Below are 16,630 nucleotides of genomic sequence, written 5' to 3'. Positions count from 1 at the left end.
AGTTTTATTTTTCTTCTCTGGCTGAAAACTCTCCTCCTGTACATTTCTACTATAACAAAGTGATTCTCTTCCAGGAGGCACCAATGGTGACTCAGTGAACCAGACAAAAGGCCCAGTGACTGTCTCAGAGGGGGCTCCCATGACCCTGAACTGCACTTACCAGACTGCTGATTTTGATCCCTATCTTTTCTGGTATATCCAACATCTCAACAAAGCTCCTCAACTCCTCCTGAAGGGCTCGATGTCAGACCAGAACCCAAAGAGTAAAGGTTTTCAGGCCACTCTGTTTAGGAGTGACAGCTCCTTCCACCTGCAGAAACGGGCAGTGCAAACATCAGACTTGGCTGTGTACTACTGTGCTCTGAGTGACACAGTGAGAGAGGGCTGCGGGGGAGCTGAACACAAACCCCGAGTGCAGATTGGGGCTCTGGCTGTGGGCAGCCCTGCAGGGGGTTGCTGTTTCTGTCTTAGGTGTGTTATGCTAGCTGTGTTGTTGTTTATGTACTAAGTCATCTCCGACTCTTTTGCGACCCTGTGACTGTAGTGGGCTCTTCTGTCCATGGGATTTCCCAGGCAAGAAGACTGGAGTGGGTTGCCATTTCTTTCTCCTGGGAATTATCCCCACCCAGGAATGGTACCAATGTCTCCTATTTGGCAGGCAGAGTCTTTACCAGAGCCACCTGGGAAGCCTGTGTTATGCCAGAGGCATTTTCAAAGTATTTCCAGCTCTGAAGTTCAGTGCCAAGAACCCTGCAATTCTTGGATTGGTCTACAGAGAGGAATCTGGGAAGGACAGTGAAAAGAGGAATCTAAAAGGCCTTCTCCAGAAATGCCTGATTTTAGCCCAGTCACATTTCTCCAGATGGCACAGAATTCCTGGAAGTGACATTAACTCTGTTCAATGACAGTTCAGTTGATATATGCTGAAATATGTCACAACATGTTGATGAAAACTCCCAGGACATCTCATTCATGGATGAATGTATGACCTTGAAGCTACTGTCTGATTTTTATAATTCAGACCAGAATTTTGTGTCTTGCTGAGTTTCACGTGCAGACACTCCATCTTTAGTGACTGGGACCTTTACACTCTCTTCCCTTGACTTTTCCAACTCTTATGGTTGCTCAAGAAATGCTGCTGCTGTGAGTTCCATGAAGATGGATTCCTGAGAAGATATTCCTTCTGTCAAGGGCCCTGTGGGTCAGAGCAGTCTAGTCAGTGAACCTTTTGTGCATGAGGTGTCTTGATTCTATGTTGGTGACACAGCTCGACCCTCATCTTGTCATCATGGCAGCTCTTCACAGAATGCTAGGTCATGATCCCGATTCTGGTCTTGAGGATCTGTGCTGTGAGAAATTCTGGACATAAACATGACCACGTAACCTGACATATTATCTTTATCGCTGTATTGAGGCCTCTGATCCTTTTGAAATGTGTCAAATTCAGTGACCAAGCAAACAGTCCTTTAGTGAAAGATGGCACATGGACTTTTGTTGACCGGGATTCTAAATTCTTGACATATTCACAATGTTCCCATAGCAGAGGAGCAAAAAAACAAAGAAATGTGTGGCTCTCATTATAACTTGCAATGAATGAAACTCACTGAGAGAAATTTGTCCCGGCATTCTGGAAGTCTCTGAACCTCACCATGCTTTATCTCTCTTGTATGATTCTGTGGGACTGACAGGTACGGATGAAGGTTTTGCAGAGCCTGAGCCTTCTGAGACTTTCAGAGGGTCTTCTTTAGACAAAGAAAATGAAATTGCAGAATCAAGTTTCTTGGGCCCAGGACACTAAGGGATCCTGAAATACAGGCTGAATTTGCTTAATGGTAAAACCCTCTGAAAGAGATGGGAATACCAGACTACCTGAACTGCCTCTTGAGAAATTTGTATGCACATCAGGAAACAACAGTTAGAACTGGACATGGAACAACAGACTGGTTCCAAATAGGAAAAGGAGTACGTCAAGGCTGTATATTGTCACCCTGTTTATTTAGCTTATATGCAGAGTACATCACAAGAAACGCTGGGCTGGAAGAAGCACAAGCTGGAATCAAGATTGCTGTGAGAAATATCAATAACCTCAGATATGCAGATGACACCACCCTTATGGCAGAAAGTGAAGAGGAACTAAAGAGCCTCTTGATGAAGGTGAAAGAGGAGAGTGAAAAAGTTGGCTTAAAACTCAACATTCAGAAAACGAAGATCATGGCATCCAGTCCCATCACTTCATGGGAAATAGATGGGGAAACAGTGGAAACAGTGTCAGACTTTATTTTGGGGGGCTCCAAAATCAGTGCAGATGGTGATTGCAGCCATGAAATTAAAAGACGCTTACTCCTTAGAAGAAAAGTTATGACCAGCCTAGATAGCATATTCAAAAGCAGAGACATTACTTTGCCAACAAAGGGTCGTCTAGTCAAGGCTATGGTTTTTCCTGTGGTCATGTATGAATGTGAGAGTTGGACTGTGAAGAAGGCTGAGCGCTGAAGAATTGATGCTTTTGAACTGTGGTGTTGGAGAAGACTCTTGAGAGTCCCTTGGACTGCAAGGAGATCCAACCAGTCCATTCTGAAGGAGATCAGCCCTGGGATTTCTTTGGAAGGAATGATGCTAAAGCTGAAACTCCAGTACTTTGGCCACCTCATGTGAAGAATTGACTCATTGGAAAAGATTCTGAAGCTGTGAGGAATTGGGGGCAGGAAGAGAAGGGGACAACAGAGGATAAGATGGCTGGATGGCATCACTGACTCGATGGACGTGAGTCTGAGTGAATTCTGGAAGTTGGTGATGGACAGGGAGGCCTGGCGTGCTACAGTTCATGGGGTCGCAGGGAATCGGACATGACTGAGTGACTGAACTGAACTGAACTGAAACCCTCTTCATAGATTTTACCCTCCTCTTTAAGATCAAAGCATTATAACCATCTTATTTTGTCCTGATATTGGCAGATTAGCACCCCCCAGGACTCTTTCTGTCCCAGCACTTGATCTGTAATTAATATGAGTATTTTCAGCTCTATCACTTTTTAAATAACAGCTTTATAAAGATAATTCACATATCATCAACTTCACGCTTTTAACTATACAATTGAGTGGTTTTTAGCATGTTCACAGAGTTGTGCAGTCAACAGCACTATCTGATTCCAGAACACCGCCCCAGGAAGAAACTTTGTACCCATTAGCAGTCACTCTCATTCCCCATTTCCCCCAGACACTGGCATCCATTCCTCTGTTCTCTGTCTCTATGGATTTGACTGTTCTGGATGTTTGCTAGAGATAGATCACATATGACTGTTTGTACCTGTCTTCTTTCACCTAGCGGAATCTCTCCATGGCGTGTCTCCATATCAGCTCTTCACTACTCCTTATGGTCACTTAATTCTCCTTATCCATTCTTCACTTGAAGAATGATTGTTTTGGAAACACTTTGGTTATTTCTACTTTTTAGCTCTTATAAATAATGCTGGTATGAGCACTCATGTGCAGGAGCTCTTGCTCTAAATGAATGCACTTTCAGCTAGAGGTTTAATTTTTGTGTTTTCATATTTGTTTCATTTCATTTTGCTTTATTTGGTACCAACATTTCCTTATGGATGTAAAATGAGTAAGTACAAGAGAAAATGCTCTTTAAAATTATGATTTAATGCTTACATGGGATGTAATCATTCCAAGCTATACCTGCATTCATTCAGGAACACTTTTTGAGCACCTACTCATATATGTCAGTCACATGAATAAGTTTTGAGAATATAGTATACCTGACGAAGTCACCTGCTTTGGGATTGTATTGCTTTAAGACACCATATGTGTCTTAAAATAATGTTTCTTTCACAAATCATTTTATTCACTCACTGAGCTCTGTTTGTCCCCAATATGTAACATTGACAGGTTTATGGGCAATGGGCTAAGCTTTTAAATCCCTCTCCACCTCTACAGGTAGATACTAGGAAACTTCCAATTTACAAATGACAAAATTGAGGTGTAGAGCTGTTTAGTAACTTAATCAAGGTTACATAACAAGTTAGGAGCAGAGCTTGGGTAGGACGTCAATCATTCTGATGCATGACTAATATTCATAAAAGCTAATTGATAGAACTACCATGAAATCTGTTTCTTTTTTGTTAAATACCATTGCTTTCTTAGAATTTTATACTTTTTGAAATTTTCGTTTGATGAAAGATAAGTTAATGCAGTAATGAAAACTGTACCTTATTCAGTGGGTAATCACAGGAGTCTGTATATATTCCTGAACACTGAAGCCAAAAAATTGCAGTCATCATCTTTTATGTCTTTGAACATAACGTTGCTCAGGTTCTCTGTGATTGAATAACCTGCTTATTCAGGGCTTATAGCTGAGCCTCAGTAGCCATATTAAAGAGGATATACATCACAGGTCTTTGCCATGGCAATGAGGACTATATTTTTCAAATTAAAAAACCCCTTCGTGTGGCAAATATGTCTCCTCTGGGACTGTAAGACAGCATTTTCTGTTCTTCTACACTGTATATCTTATTAAAGCAAATCCTTTTTTAAGACAATTAGTAAATATGGGTCTGGGCTTCCCCGGGGGCTCAGTGGTAAAGAATCCGCCTGCCAATGCAGAAAATCTTCTTCAGGATGAGTAAGATCCCTGGGTTGAGCAGATCCCCTGGAGAAGGATATAGCAACCCACCCCAGTATTCTTGCCTTGGAAATCCCATGGACAGAGGAGCCTGGTGGGTTACAGTTCATGGGGTTGCAAAGAGTCGGGCTCAAGGTAGTGACTAAACAGCAACAAATACAGGCATGATGAGGAAGTTTCATTGACTTTTCTAATCACATTAGTAATTCATGCCAAAGCAGAAACTTTCAAAGGCAATTTTCTCCCAATAAAAAAGCCTAAAATCTAGTGTTTGCTTTAGTGGCTTCAAGAATTTCTAGGGTTTTCAAGTGAAAGCTACCTGATGAAGCTGAGAGGGAGGGTAAAATGAATGCTGGTCCATCTTCCTCTCTAGCATTAAGCAGATTGATTTATCAAGAATTCTCCAGGTCAGAATACTGGAGTGGGTAGTCATTCCCTTCTCCAGGGGACCTTCTCAACCCAGGGATCAAACCCAGGTCTTCCACATTGCAGGTGGAATCTTTACAAGCTGAGCCACCAGGGAAAGCCCTTATGAAGAGCAATAACATTTAAAATTTTGACGATCTTGGTCTTACATGTTCTCATGGACCTATGTCTAGAGCAGTGAGACACAACTCCCAATATTTAAGATGGCAAAGAGTTTTAAGACTATGATGCAGGGAACAGACGTCAATGGAGATTGAACTGAGCTGGCATTTCTAACAGGATTTCTATTGCTTTTGATAGTGCTTTGGCTCTGTTGTGTATTTTTAGGGTTTTCCCTAGCCCAATTTCCACCATAATTAATGGGTGTGGTTTAGAAGAGCTGGGGGTGATTCAGAAATACATGTATTGAGTTTTAATAGAGGTTCTTATATTTAGGCACTGACTAAAATTTTCTGAATTTACTTTTGTTTACACACATACACACATGTAAATTGTGATCACATATACATGTATTTTCCCCCTACTGCTATTTAACATGGCACACACTAGACAGATTTTGTGACGCAGAGGCAAGATATGAAATCGTTCATAGACAACAAAATATTTCGCAGGTAACTTTTACCAGATTCCATAGGAGGCAGGAACAAAGATGAAGCAAAAATTTCTGCCTTTCTGTTAGAGTTGAAACCCCATTGTTACATTTGATTCTCTGATCCAAAGGAGAATGAAACGAACATGATTCAGTTTTACCACTGTTTATTTCTAGTATGATAGTGTTCTAATTCGAATGATGTGCAGAAGTCTAGCATTTCTCTCCTGTAAAGGAAGTGTGTCACATAACACAGACAAAAGGCCCTCCAGCTGCTGACTCAGTTTCCTGCATGGGTCAGAAACATCACACAGCCCAGGACCTCTGCCTGGACCTCTTGAGCACAGGGTGCAGAATTCAGATCTGGATCTGAAATGGAACAGAGGCTGCCTCACTGTAGGGAGAAGCTGCCCATATGCTGGTTGCCAGTGCGCCAAGGGCAGGCAGAGCCTCTGTCTGTCTGATGAGGGTGGCCACTCACAGGACTCATGCCCCTCTCTCAGTGTCAAGACTGTGGGGAGGGCAGAGCATTGTTACCTGATGCATCTTGAAAGGGAGGGGTAATGGGCAATGGAATCGGGGCATTACGTCCTAAGCCACTTCATCCCCTATACCACCATGGTTGTAAGTAAAGGCTCTTTCCTGCAGGATCCAGCATGACACAGAAAGTAACTCAAGACGAGTCTGCCATTTCTGTGGTGGAAAAGGAGGCTGCAATATTGGACTGTGTTTATGAAGCTAGTAGTTATGGTTATTATTTAAAAATCAGACATCACATTGAAAACTGGATTTCTAGCTTCTCTATAAAAGTGTCTAAGAGCACAACATCCTCTGGGGTAGAGGTCAAAAGTCGTGTTTGATTGCATAATGCCTTTGACATAGACTCATTTTATGTTTCAAATCTATGCAGATTTACCATTCACAACATGAATAGCCCAAAAATAAAATTTTAAATTATTATTCATAATATAGAAGCTGATCCACAAAGCAAACAAATTGGAATTAACATCTCATGGAAATATATCTGTTTTATTTTTTTTTTTCCCCTGTGGTTTTTATCATCACAGCATGGATCCCAGTGTGAGAAATTTCAGTATAGTTTATTCATTAATTCTTAGTTTTTGGGTAAGCATTGTGGAAACAATAGTTGGCAAGACAGATGTGATGTCTGCTTTGCTGGAGCTCATGTTCCAGGGGGCTGTAGTGGTATCCAGTACAGGAACGTAGGCATAAAGGACATTTGATATCATCCTTAATAAAACGATGAACTGAAATTAGCTGGATTCAAACCCTGTCATCTGCATCACAGCATGACTTTTGAGGTATTCCTTAGCCTCTCATGCATCAGTTTCTTCATATGTAAAATGGCAATAATAGAACCTACTTCATGGACTTAAGAATCAAAATCATCTATATATCTCTATCTGTTTAAAATCATTATAAAATTAAATTATATAGAAACACACCTGCCTGTGTGTTTTATAGAAATAAAAACTTAAGCACAGGTACATATTATGGCATCTTGATACAGCAGGGATCACTCACTGATGACCATTATTAATATAGAAGGCAGAGTTTGTTCCAGTACCTACATCAGATTTTCATTCATGTCATTTTCTTTATAACACAAAGTTTCTCCTTATTTTTCTTTTTATTTTATTTTAATTTTTTAAGTTTACAATATTCTATTGGTTTTGCCATATATCAACATGAATCCACCACAGATATACACGTGTTCCCCATCCTGAACCCTCCTTCCTCCTCCCTCCCCGTACCATCCCTCTGGGTCGTTCCAGTGCACCAGCCCCAAGCATCCAGTATCAGTGCATCGAACCTGGACTGGCGACTCATTTCATATATGATATTATACATGTTTCAATGTCATTCTCCCAAATCATCCCACACTCTCCCTCTCCCACAAAGTCCAAAAGACTGTTCTATACATCAGTGTCTCTTTTGCTGTCTCATATACAGGGTTACTGTTACCATCTTTCTAAATTCCACATATATGCGTTAGTATACTGTATTGGTGTTTTTCTTTCTGGCTTACTTCACTCTGTATAATAGGCTCCAGTTTCATCCACCTCATTAGAACTGATTCAGATGTATTCCTTTTAATGGCTGAGTAATATTCCATTGTGTATATGTACCACAGCTTTCTTATCCATTCATCTGCTGATGGACATCTAGGTTGATTCCATGTCCTGGCTATTATAAGCAGTGCTGTGATGAACATTGGGGTACACGTGTCTCTTTTGATTCTGGTTTCCTCAGTGTGTATGCCCAGCAGTGGGATTGCTGGGTCATAAGGCAGTTCTATTTTCAGTTTTTTAAGGAATCTCCACACTGTTCTCCATAGTGGCTGTACTAGTTTGCATTCCCACCAACAGTGTAAGAGGGTTCCCTTTTCTCCACACCCTCTCCAGCATTTATTGCTTGTAGACTTTTCGATTGCAGCCATTCTGACTGGTGTGAAATGGTACCTCATAGTGGTTTTGATTTGCATTTCTCTGATACTAGTTTTAGAAAAGGCAGACGAACCAAAGATCAAATTGCCAACATCCACTGGATCATAGAAAAAGCAAGAGAGGTCCAAAAAAACATGTATTCCTGCTTTATTGGCTATGCCAAAGCCTTTGACTGTGTGGATCACAATAAACTGTGGAAAATTCTTCAAGAGATGGGAATACCAGAACACCTGATCTGCCTCTTGAGAAACTTGTATGCAGGTCAGGAAGCAACAGTTAGAACTGGGCATGGAACAACAGACTGGTTCCAAATAGGAAAAGGAGTACGTCAAGGCTGTATATTGTCACCCTGCATATTTAACTTCTATGCAGAGTACATCATGAGAAACGCTGGACTGGAAAAAACACAAGCTGGAATCAAGATTGCCGGGAGAAATCTCAATAACCTCAGATATGCAGATGACACCACCCTTATGGCAGAAAGTGAAGAGGAACTCAAAAGCCTCTTGATGAAAGTAAAAGTGGAGAGTGAAAAAAATGGCTTAAAGCTCAACATTCAGAAAATGAAGATCATGGCATCTGGTCCCATCACTTCATGGGAAATAGATGGGGAAACAGTGGAAACAGTGTCAGACTTTATTTTTCTGGGCTCCAAAATCATGACAGATGGTGACTGCAGCCATGAAATTAAAAGATGCTTACTCCTTGGAAAGAAAGTTATGACCAACCTAGATAGCATATTCAAAAGCAGAGACATTACTTTGCCAACAAAGGTCTGTCTAGTCAAGGCTATGGTTTTTCCTGTGGTCATGTATGGATGTGAGAGTTGGACTGTGAAGAAGGCTGAGCGCTGAAGAATTGATGCTTTTGAACTGTGGTGTTGGAGAAGACTCTTGAGAGTCCCTTGGACTGCAAGGAGATCCAACCAGTCCATTCTGAAGGAGATCAGCCCTGGGATTTCTCTGGAAGGAATGATGCTAAAGCTGAAACTCCAGTACTTTGGCCACCTCATGCGAAGAGTTGATTCATTGGAAAAGACTCTGATGCTAGGAGGGATTGGGGGCAAGAGGAGAGGGGGACAACAGAGGATGAGATGGCTGGATGGCATCACTGACTGGATGGACATGAGTCTGTGCCGGGGTCCAGCCCAGGCTGATCCACGGTATTCGAAGGAGAGACGGCGTCGGCGAGGATCAGGAAACAACTGCTTAATTAAATGTTAATTAAGGATATAAAAATTAATAGAATAAGGATAGCTCAGTGAGGAAATTCAGTGGAGAAAAGAGGCTGAATAATTCAGCCAGAAGGTAAGAGAAAGAACGACATGGTGAGACCAAGTTTCGGTGAACAAGGCCTGCACTTTATTTTCCAAAGTAGTTTTTATACCTTAAGTTATGCATAGAGGATAATGGGGGAAGGGGTAGAGTCATGTGGCAAGCCAGGCTTTCTTCCTGCAAACTTATCATATGCAAAACTTAGGTGATTTGCATCATCTTCTGGCCCGGAGGCCTGTTAACATTTTAAGACCCTTTCTTCAGAAAACTTATTTTTCTCTAAAAGTGATTGGTCAGGAGCCACCCTCCAAAAGCATTAGATAAAGTTGCATTCCTACAGAGCAAAGGTATGGTGGGCTATAACAAGAAAAAGAATTAACTCAAGGGTCCCAGGTTACAAACATTAAAGCTACTACTTACACCAATTATATTAATCAATACACTGCCAGGGACACAGCAGGTAAGGGATATGGAAACTTAGCAGCAAACATTGGCCCAACAAGTGAAAATCCCTTAACCAATACAATTTCTAATCAATCTTTTAACTACTCAAAAGAATCTGTGTTTAGACAGTTTAGAACATCTCCTGCCTCCCACAGTTGGGAGGCTCTGAACAATCAAATGTGGCTGGAAAAACCTATTCAGGCAGGCTAGAGGATTTCCAAAGGAGTTTGTAGGTTAAACACTGTCACACCCAGGAATTACTAACTGGAACTGTAAGCTAACTCTTTTTTCAGAGAGAGGTAGTGGGGGACAGCCCCCCGTAAAGTCAGAGGTGTAGGTGAAAGCACAAAGCAGAAAGTAGGCAGACTCTGGTTTGGGGGGTATATGCTCGAGAATTTCCAGGGGGACTCCTGAAGCTCGATCCCACCTTTGCGTATGCCGAGCCTCCTTCTTCATGACCTTTGTCATGGGCGGAGTTCCTCACACTGGCTCTGGGCAGTGATAGAATTCCAGTTGAGCTATTCCAGATCCTGAAAGATGATGCTGTGGAAAGTGCTGCACTCAATATGCAATATGCAATATGCACTCAATATGCAATATGCCGGCTCCCGGCAAGTCTGAGTGAACTCCGGGAGTTGGTGATGGACAGGGAGGCCTGGTGTGCTGTGATTCATGGGGTTACAAAGAGTCGGACACGACTGAACCACTGATCTGGTCTGATCTGATCTGATAATGAGTGATGTTAAGCATCTTTTCATGTGTTTGTTAGCCATCTGTATGTCTTCTTTGGAGAAATGTCTACTTAGTTCTTTGGCCCATTTTTTGATTGGGTCGTTTATTTTTCTGGAGTTGAGCTGCAGGAGTTGCTTGTATATTTTTGAGATTAGATCTTTGTCAGTTGCTTCATTTGCTATTATATTCTCCCATTCTGAAGGCTGTCTTATCACCTTTGTTCCCTTTGTTGTTTAGAAGCTTGTAAGTTTAATTAGGTCCCATTTGTTTATTTTTGCTTTTATTTCCAATATTCTGGGAGGTGGGTCATAGAGGATCCAGCTGTGATGTATGTCGGAGAGTGTTTTGCCTATGTTCTCCTCTAGGAGTTTTATAGTTTCTAGTCTTACGTTTAGATCTTTAATCCATTTTGAGTTTATTTTTGTGTATGGTGTTAGAAAGTGTTCTAGTTTCATTCTTTTACAAGTGGTTGACCAGTTTTCCCAGCACCACTTGTTAAAGAGATTGTCTTTTCTCCACTGTATATTCTTGCCTCCTTTGTCAAAGATAAGGTTTTCATAGGTGCGTGGATTTATCTCTGGGCTTTCTATTTTGTTCCATTGATCTATATTTCTGTCTTTGTGCCAGTACCATACTGTCTTGATGACTGTGGCTTTGTAGTAGAGACTGAAGTCAGGCAGGTTGATTCCTCCAGTTCCATTCTTCTTTCTCAAGATTGCTTTGGCTATTCGAGGTTTTTTTTTTGTATTTCCATACAAATTGTGAAATTATTTGTCCTAGGTCTGTGAAGAATACCATTGGTAGCTTGATAGGGATTGCATTGAATCTATAGATTGCTTTGGGTAGTACACTCATTTTCACTATATTGATTCTTCTGATCCATGAACATGGTATATTTCTCCATCTATTAGTGTGCTCTTTGATTTCTTTTACCAGTGTTTTATAGTTTTATATATATAGGTATTTAGTTTCTTTAGGTAGATATATTCCAAAGTATTTCATTCTTTTCGTTGCAATGGTGAATGGAATTGTTTCCTTAATTTCTCTTTCTGTTTTCTCATTATTAGTGTATAGGAATGCAAGGGATTTCTGTGTGTTGATTTTATATCCTGCAACTTTACTATATTCATTGATTAGTTCTAATAATTTTCTGGTGGAGTCTTTAGGGTTTTCTATGTGGAGGATCATGTCATCTGCAAACAGTGAGAGTTTTACTTCTTCTTTTCCAATTTTTGGATTCCTTTTATTTTTTGTCTGCTCTGATTGCTGTGGCCAAAACTTCCAAAACTATGTTGAATAGTAATGGTGAAAGTGGGCACCCTTGTCTTGTTCCTGACTTTAGGGGAAATGCTTTCAATTTTTCACCATTGAGGATAGTGTTTGCTGTGGGTTTGTCATATATAGCTTTTATTATGTTGAGGTACGTTCCTTCTCTTCCTGCTTTCTGGAGAGTTTTTATCATAAACGGATGTTGAATTTTGTCAAAGGCTTTCTCTGCATCTATTGAGATAATCATATGGTTTTTATTTTTCAATTTGTTAATGTGGTGTATTACATTGATTGATTTGTGGATATTGAAGAATCCTTGCATCCCTGGGATAAAGCCGACTTGGTCATGGTGTATGATCTTTTTAATGTGTTGTTGGATTCTGATTGCTAGAATTTTGTTAAGGATTTTTGCATCTATGTTCATCAGTGATATTGGCCTGTAGTTTTCTTTTTTGGTGGCATCTTTGTCAGGTTTTGGTATTAGGGTGATGGTGGCCTCATAGAATGAGTTTGGAAGTTTACCTTCCTCTGCAATTTTCTGGAAGAGTTTGAGCAGGATAGGTGTTAGCTCTTCTGTAAATTTTTGGTAGAATTCAGCTGTGAAGCCGTCTGGACCTGGGCTTTTGTTTGCTGGAAATTTTCTGATTACAGTTTCAGAATCTGAATCACAGATTCAGTTTCTGTGCTTGTGATGGGTCTGTTAAGATTTTCTATTTCTTCCTGGTCCAGTTTTGGAAAGTTGTACTTTTCTAAGAATTTGTCCATTTCTTCCACGTTGTCCATTTTATTGGCATATAATTGCTGACAGTAGTCTCTTATGATCCTTTGTATTTCTGTGTTGTCTGTTGTGATCTCTCCATTGACATTTCTAATTTTATTGATTTGATTTTCCTCCCTTTGTTTCTTGATGAGTCTGGCTAATGGTTTGCCAGTTTTATTTATCCTTTCAAAGAAACAGCTTTGGGCTTTGTTGATTTTTGCTATGGTCTCTTTTGTTTCTTTTGCATTTATTTCTGCCCTAATTTTTAAGATTTCTTTCCTTCTACTAACCCTGGGGTTCTTCATTTCTTCCTCTTCTAGTTGCTTTAGGTGTAGAGTTAAGTTATTTATTTGACTTTTTTCTTGATTCTTGAGGTATGCCTGCATTGCTATGAACTTTCCCCTTAAGACTGCTTTTAGAGTGTCCCACAGGTTTTGGGTTGTTGTGTTTTCATTTTCATTCATTTCTATGCCAATTTTGATTTCTTTTTTGATTTCTTCTGTGATTTGTTGGTTATTCAGCAGCATGTTGTTCAGGCTCCATATGTTGGAATTTTTAATAGTTTTTCTCCTGTAATTGAGATCTAATCTTACTGCATTGTGGTCCAAGAAAAGATGCTTGGAATGATTTCAATTTTTTTTTTTTTTTTAATTTACCAAGGCTAGATTTATGGCCCAGGATGTGATCTATCCTGGAGAAGGTTCCATGTGTGCTTGAGAAAAAGGTGAAATTCATTGTTTTGGGGTGAAATGTTCTATAGATATCAATTAGGTCTAACTGGTCTATTGTATCGTTTAAAATTTGTGTTTTCTTGTTAATTTTCTGTTTAGTTGATCTATCTATAGGTGTGAGTGGGGTATTAAAGTCTCCCACTATTATTCTGTTATTGTTAATTTCCCCTTTCATACTTGTTAGCATTTGTCTTACATATTGCAGTGCTCCTATGTTGGGTGCATATATATTTAGAATTGTTATATCTTCTTCTTGGATTGATCCTTTGATCATTATGTAGTGACCTTCTCTGTCTCTTTTCACAGCCTTTGTTTTGAAGTTTATTTTACCTGATATGAGTATTGCTACTCCTGCTTTCTTTTGGTATCTATTTGCATTGAAAATCTTTTTCCAGCCCTTCACTTTCAGTCTGTATGTGTACCCTGTTTTGAGGTGGGTGTCTTGTAGACAACATATATAGGGGTCTTGTTTTTGTGTCCATTCAGCCAGTCTTTGTCTTTTGGTTGGGGCAGTCAACCCATTTACATTTAAGGTAATTATTGATAAGTATGATCCCATTGCCATTTACCTTTATTGTTTTGGGTTTGAGTTTATACACCCTTTTTGTGTTTCCTGTCTAGAGAAGATCCTTTAGTATTTGTTGGAGAGCTGGTTTGGCGGTGCTGAACTCTCTCATCTTTTGCTTGTCTGTAAAGCTTTTGATTTCTCCTTCATATTTGAATGAGATCCTTGCTGGAAACAGTAATCCGGGCTGTAGGTTATTTTCTTTCATCACTTTAAGTATGTCTTGCCATTCCCTCCTGGCTTGAAGAGTTTCTATTGAAAGATCAGCTGTTATCCTTATGGGAATTCCCTTGTGTGTTATTTGTTGTTTTTCCCTTGCTGCTTTTAATATTTGTTCTTTGTGTTTGATCTTTGTTAATTTGATTAATATGTGTCTTGTGGTGTTTCGCCTTGGGTTTATCCTGTTTGGGACTCTCTGGGTTTCTTGGACTTGGGTGATTATTTCCTTCCCCATTTTAGGGAAGTTTTCAACTATTATCTCCTCAAGTATTTTCTCATGGTCTTTCTTTTTGTCTTCTTCTTCTGGGACCCCTATGATTCGAATGTTGTAGCGTTTAATATTGTCCTGGAGGTCTCTGAGATTGTCCTCATTTCTTTTAATTCGTTTTTCTTTTTTCCTCTCTGATTCATTTATTTCTACCATTCTATCTTCTAATTCACTAATTCTGTCTTCTGCCTCTGTTATTCTACTATATGTTGCCTCCAGAGTGTTTTTGATCTCATTTATTGCATTATTCATTATATATTGACTCTTTTTTATTTCTTCTAGGTCCTTGTTAAATCTTTCTTGCATCTTCTCAATCCTTGTCTCCAGGCTATTTATCTGTGATTCCATTTTGATTTCAAGATTTTGGATCATTTTCACTATCATTATTCGGAATTCTTTATCAGGTAGATTCCCTATCTCTTCCTCTTTTGTTTGGTTTGGTGGGCATTTATCCTTTTCCTTTACCTGCTTGGTATTCCTCTGTCTCTTCATCTTGTTTATATTGCTGAGTTTGGGGTGTCCTTTCTGTATTCTGGCAGTTTGTGGAGTTCTCTTTATTGTGGAGTTTCCTCGCTGTGTGTGGGTTTGTACTGGTGGCTTGTCAAGGTTTCTTGTTTAGGGAAGCTTACGTCGGTGTCCTGGTGGGTGGAGCTGGATTTCTTCTCTCTGGAGTGCAATGAAGTGTCCAGTAATGAGTTATGAGATGTCTATGCTTTTGTAGTAACTTTGGGCAGCCTGTATATTGGAGCTCAGGGCTGTGTTCCTGTGTTGCTGGAGAATTTGTGTGGTATGTCTTGCTCTGGAACTCGTTGGCCCATGTGTGGTGCTTGGTTTCAGTGTAGGTATGGAGGCATTTGATGAGCTCCTGTCAATTAACATTCCCTGGAGTCAGGAGTTCCCTGAAGTCAGGGTTTGGACTTAAGCCTTCTTCTTCCGGTTTTCAGTCTTATTTTTACTGTAGTCTCAAAACTTCTTCTATACAGCACCATTTATACAAACATCTAGGTTAAAGATGAAAAGTTTCTCCACAGTGAGGGACACCCAGAGAGGTTCACAGAGTTATATGGAGAAGAGAAGAGGGAGGAGGGAGTTAGAGGTGAACCGAATGAGGTGAGGTGGAATCAATAGAGGAGAGAGCAGGCTAACCAGTAATCACTTCCTTATGTTCACTCCACAACTGGACCGCTCAGAGATGTTCACGGAGTTGTAGAGAGAAGAGAAGAGGGAGAAAGGAGACAGGAGTGGCCAGGAGGATAAAAGGGGGGAATGAAAAGGAGAGAGACAGATCCAGCCAGTAATCAGTTCCCTAAGTGTTCTCCACTGTCTGGAACACACAGATATTCACAGAGTTGGGTAGAGCAGAGAGGGGTTAGGGAGGAGACAGAGATGACCTGGTGGAGAAAAAGGAGAGTCCAAAGGAGGAGAGAGCAGTCAAGCCAGTAATTTCGGTCCCAAATAAAAATGGGTACTGAAGATTGGGTTCTTAAAGGTACAAAATTGATAACAAATACCAAAAAGCAAAAATTAAAAATCTAGAGTTGGAATTTCAGAAATATAATGTTGAAGAAAAGAAGAAGAAAGAGAAAGAGAAAAAAAAGTCACAAAAATTATTTTAAAAATGTAGGTACAAAATGGATAACATATACCAAAAAGCAAAAATTAAAAATCTAGAGTAGAGTTTGGAATTTCAAAAATACAACATTAAAGAAAAGAAGAAAAAAAAAATAAAAGAAAGAAAAAAAAAAACACAAAGTAACAAAAATTATAAAATATATATATATGGTTTGCTTTAAAAAAAAATAGGGTCTTTTTTTTGCAAAGTAATAGTAGGTTATAAAAGTGAAAATTAAAGAAGTAATAGAGGACTTAAAAATTTTAAAAAAAAAGAAAGAAAGAATGATCGTAAAAATATATCTAGGACTTTCTCTGGTGTTGTTGTGGGTATTGTGGGGTCAGTTCATTTTCAGCTAGTTCTTTGGTCCAGCTTATATTTCTCAAGATCTATAGGCCCCTTCCTATGCAGTCGGTACTAACGACAGGGTTTTAATCTATTGCACCTGTTGCTTCCAAAGCGGTTCCCTCTGTTTTAGCTTCCTCTGTTTGCTGGTCTCTTCAGTGTCTGATTTCCGCCCTGACACAAAATGGGCAGTGGGGGACACTTTTTTTTTTTTTTTTATTTTTAGGCTCACTTGTTCAGTTGCGCTGTGGGGAGGGAGGGATGCTGCAAACAAATAACACTGGCATGTGCTCACAGTGCCT

General features: G+C 39.9%; 1 gene segment (V, D, J or C); it reads left to right on the top strand.

The window, feature by feature from the left end:
• Positions 1 to 11,967, top strand: part of LOC109564829 (T cell receptor alpha variable 18-like) — a 33,313-nt gene extending 21,346 nt beyond the window's left edge. The window contains 1 exon segment of the V gene segment in view: positions 75 to 11,967. Within this exon segment, the coding sequence occupies positions 75 to 508 (434 nt within the window).
• Positions 11,968 to 16,630: the final 4,663 nt, after the last annotated feature.

Source organism: Bos indicus, chromosome 10 (genome assembly GCF_029378745.1).
Source record: "Bos indicus isolate NIAB-ARS_2022 breed Sahiwal x Tharparkar chromosome 10, NIAB-ARS_B.indTharparkar_mat_pri_1.0, whole genome shotgun sequence".
In the NCBI taxonomy this organism is placed as follows: Eukaryota; Metazoa; Chordata; class Mammalia; order Artiodactyla; family Bovidae; genus Bos; species Bos indicus.
This window is presented reverse-complemented; position numbering and strand designations above follow the sequence as displayed.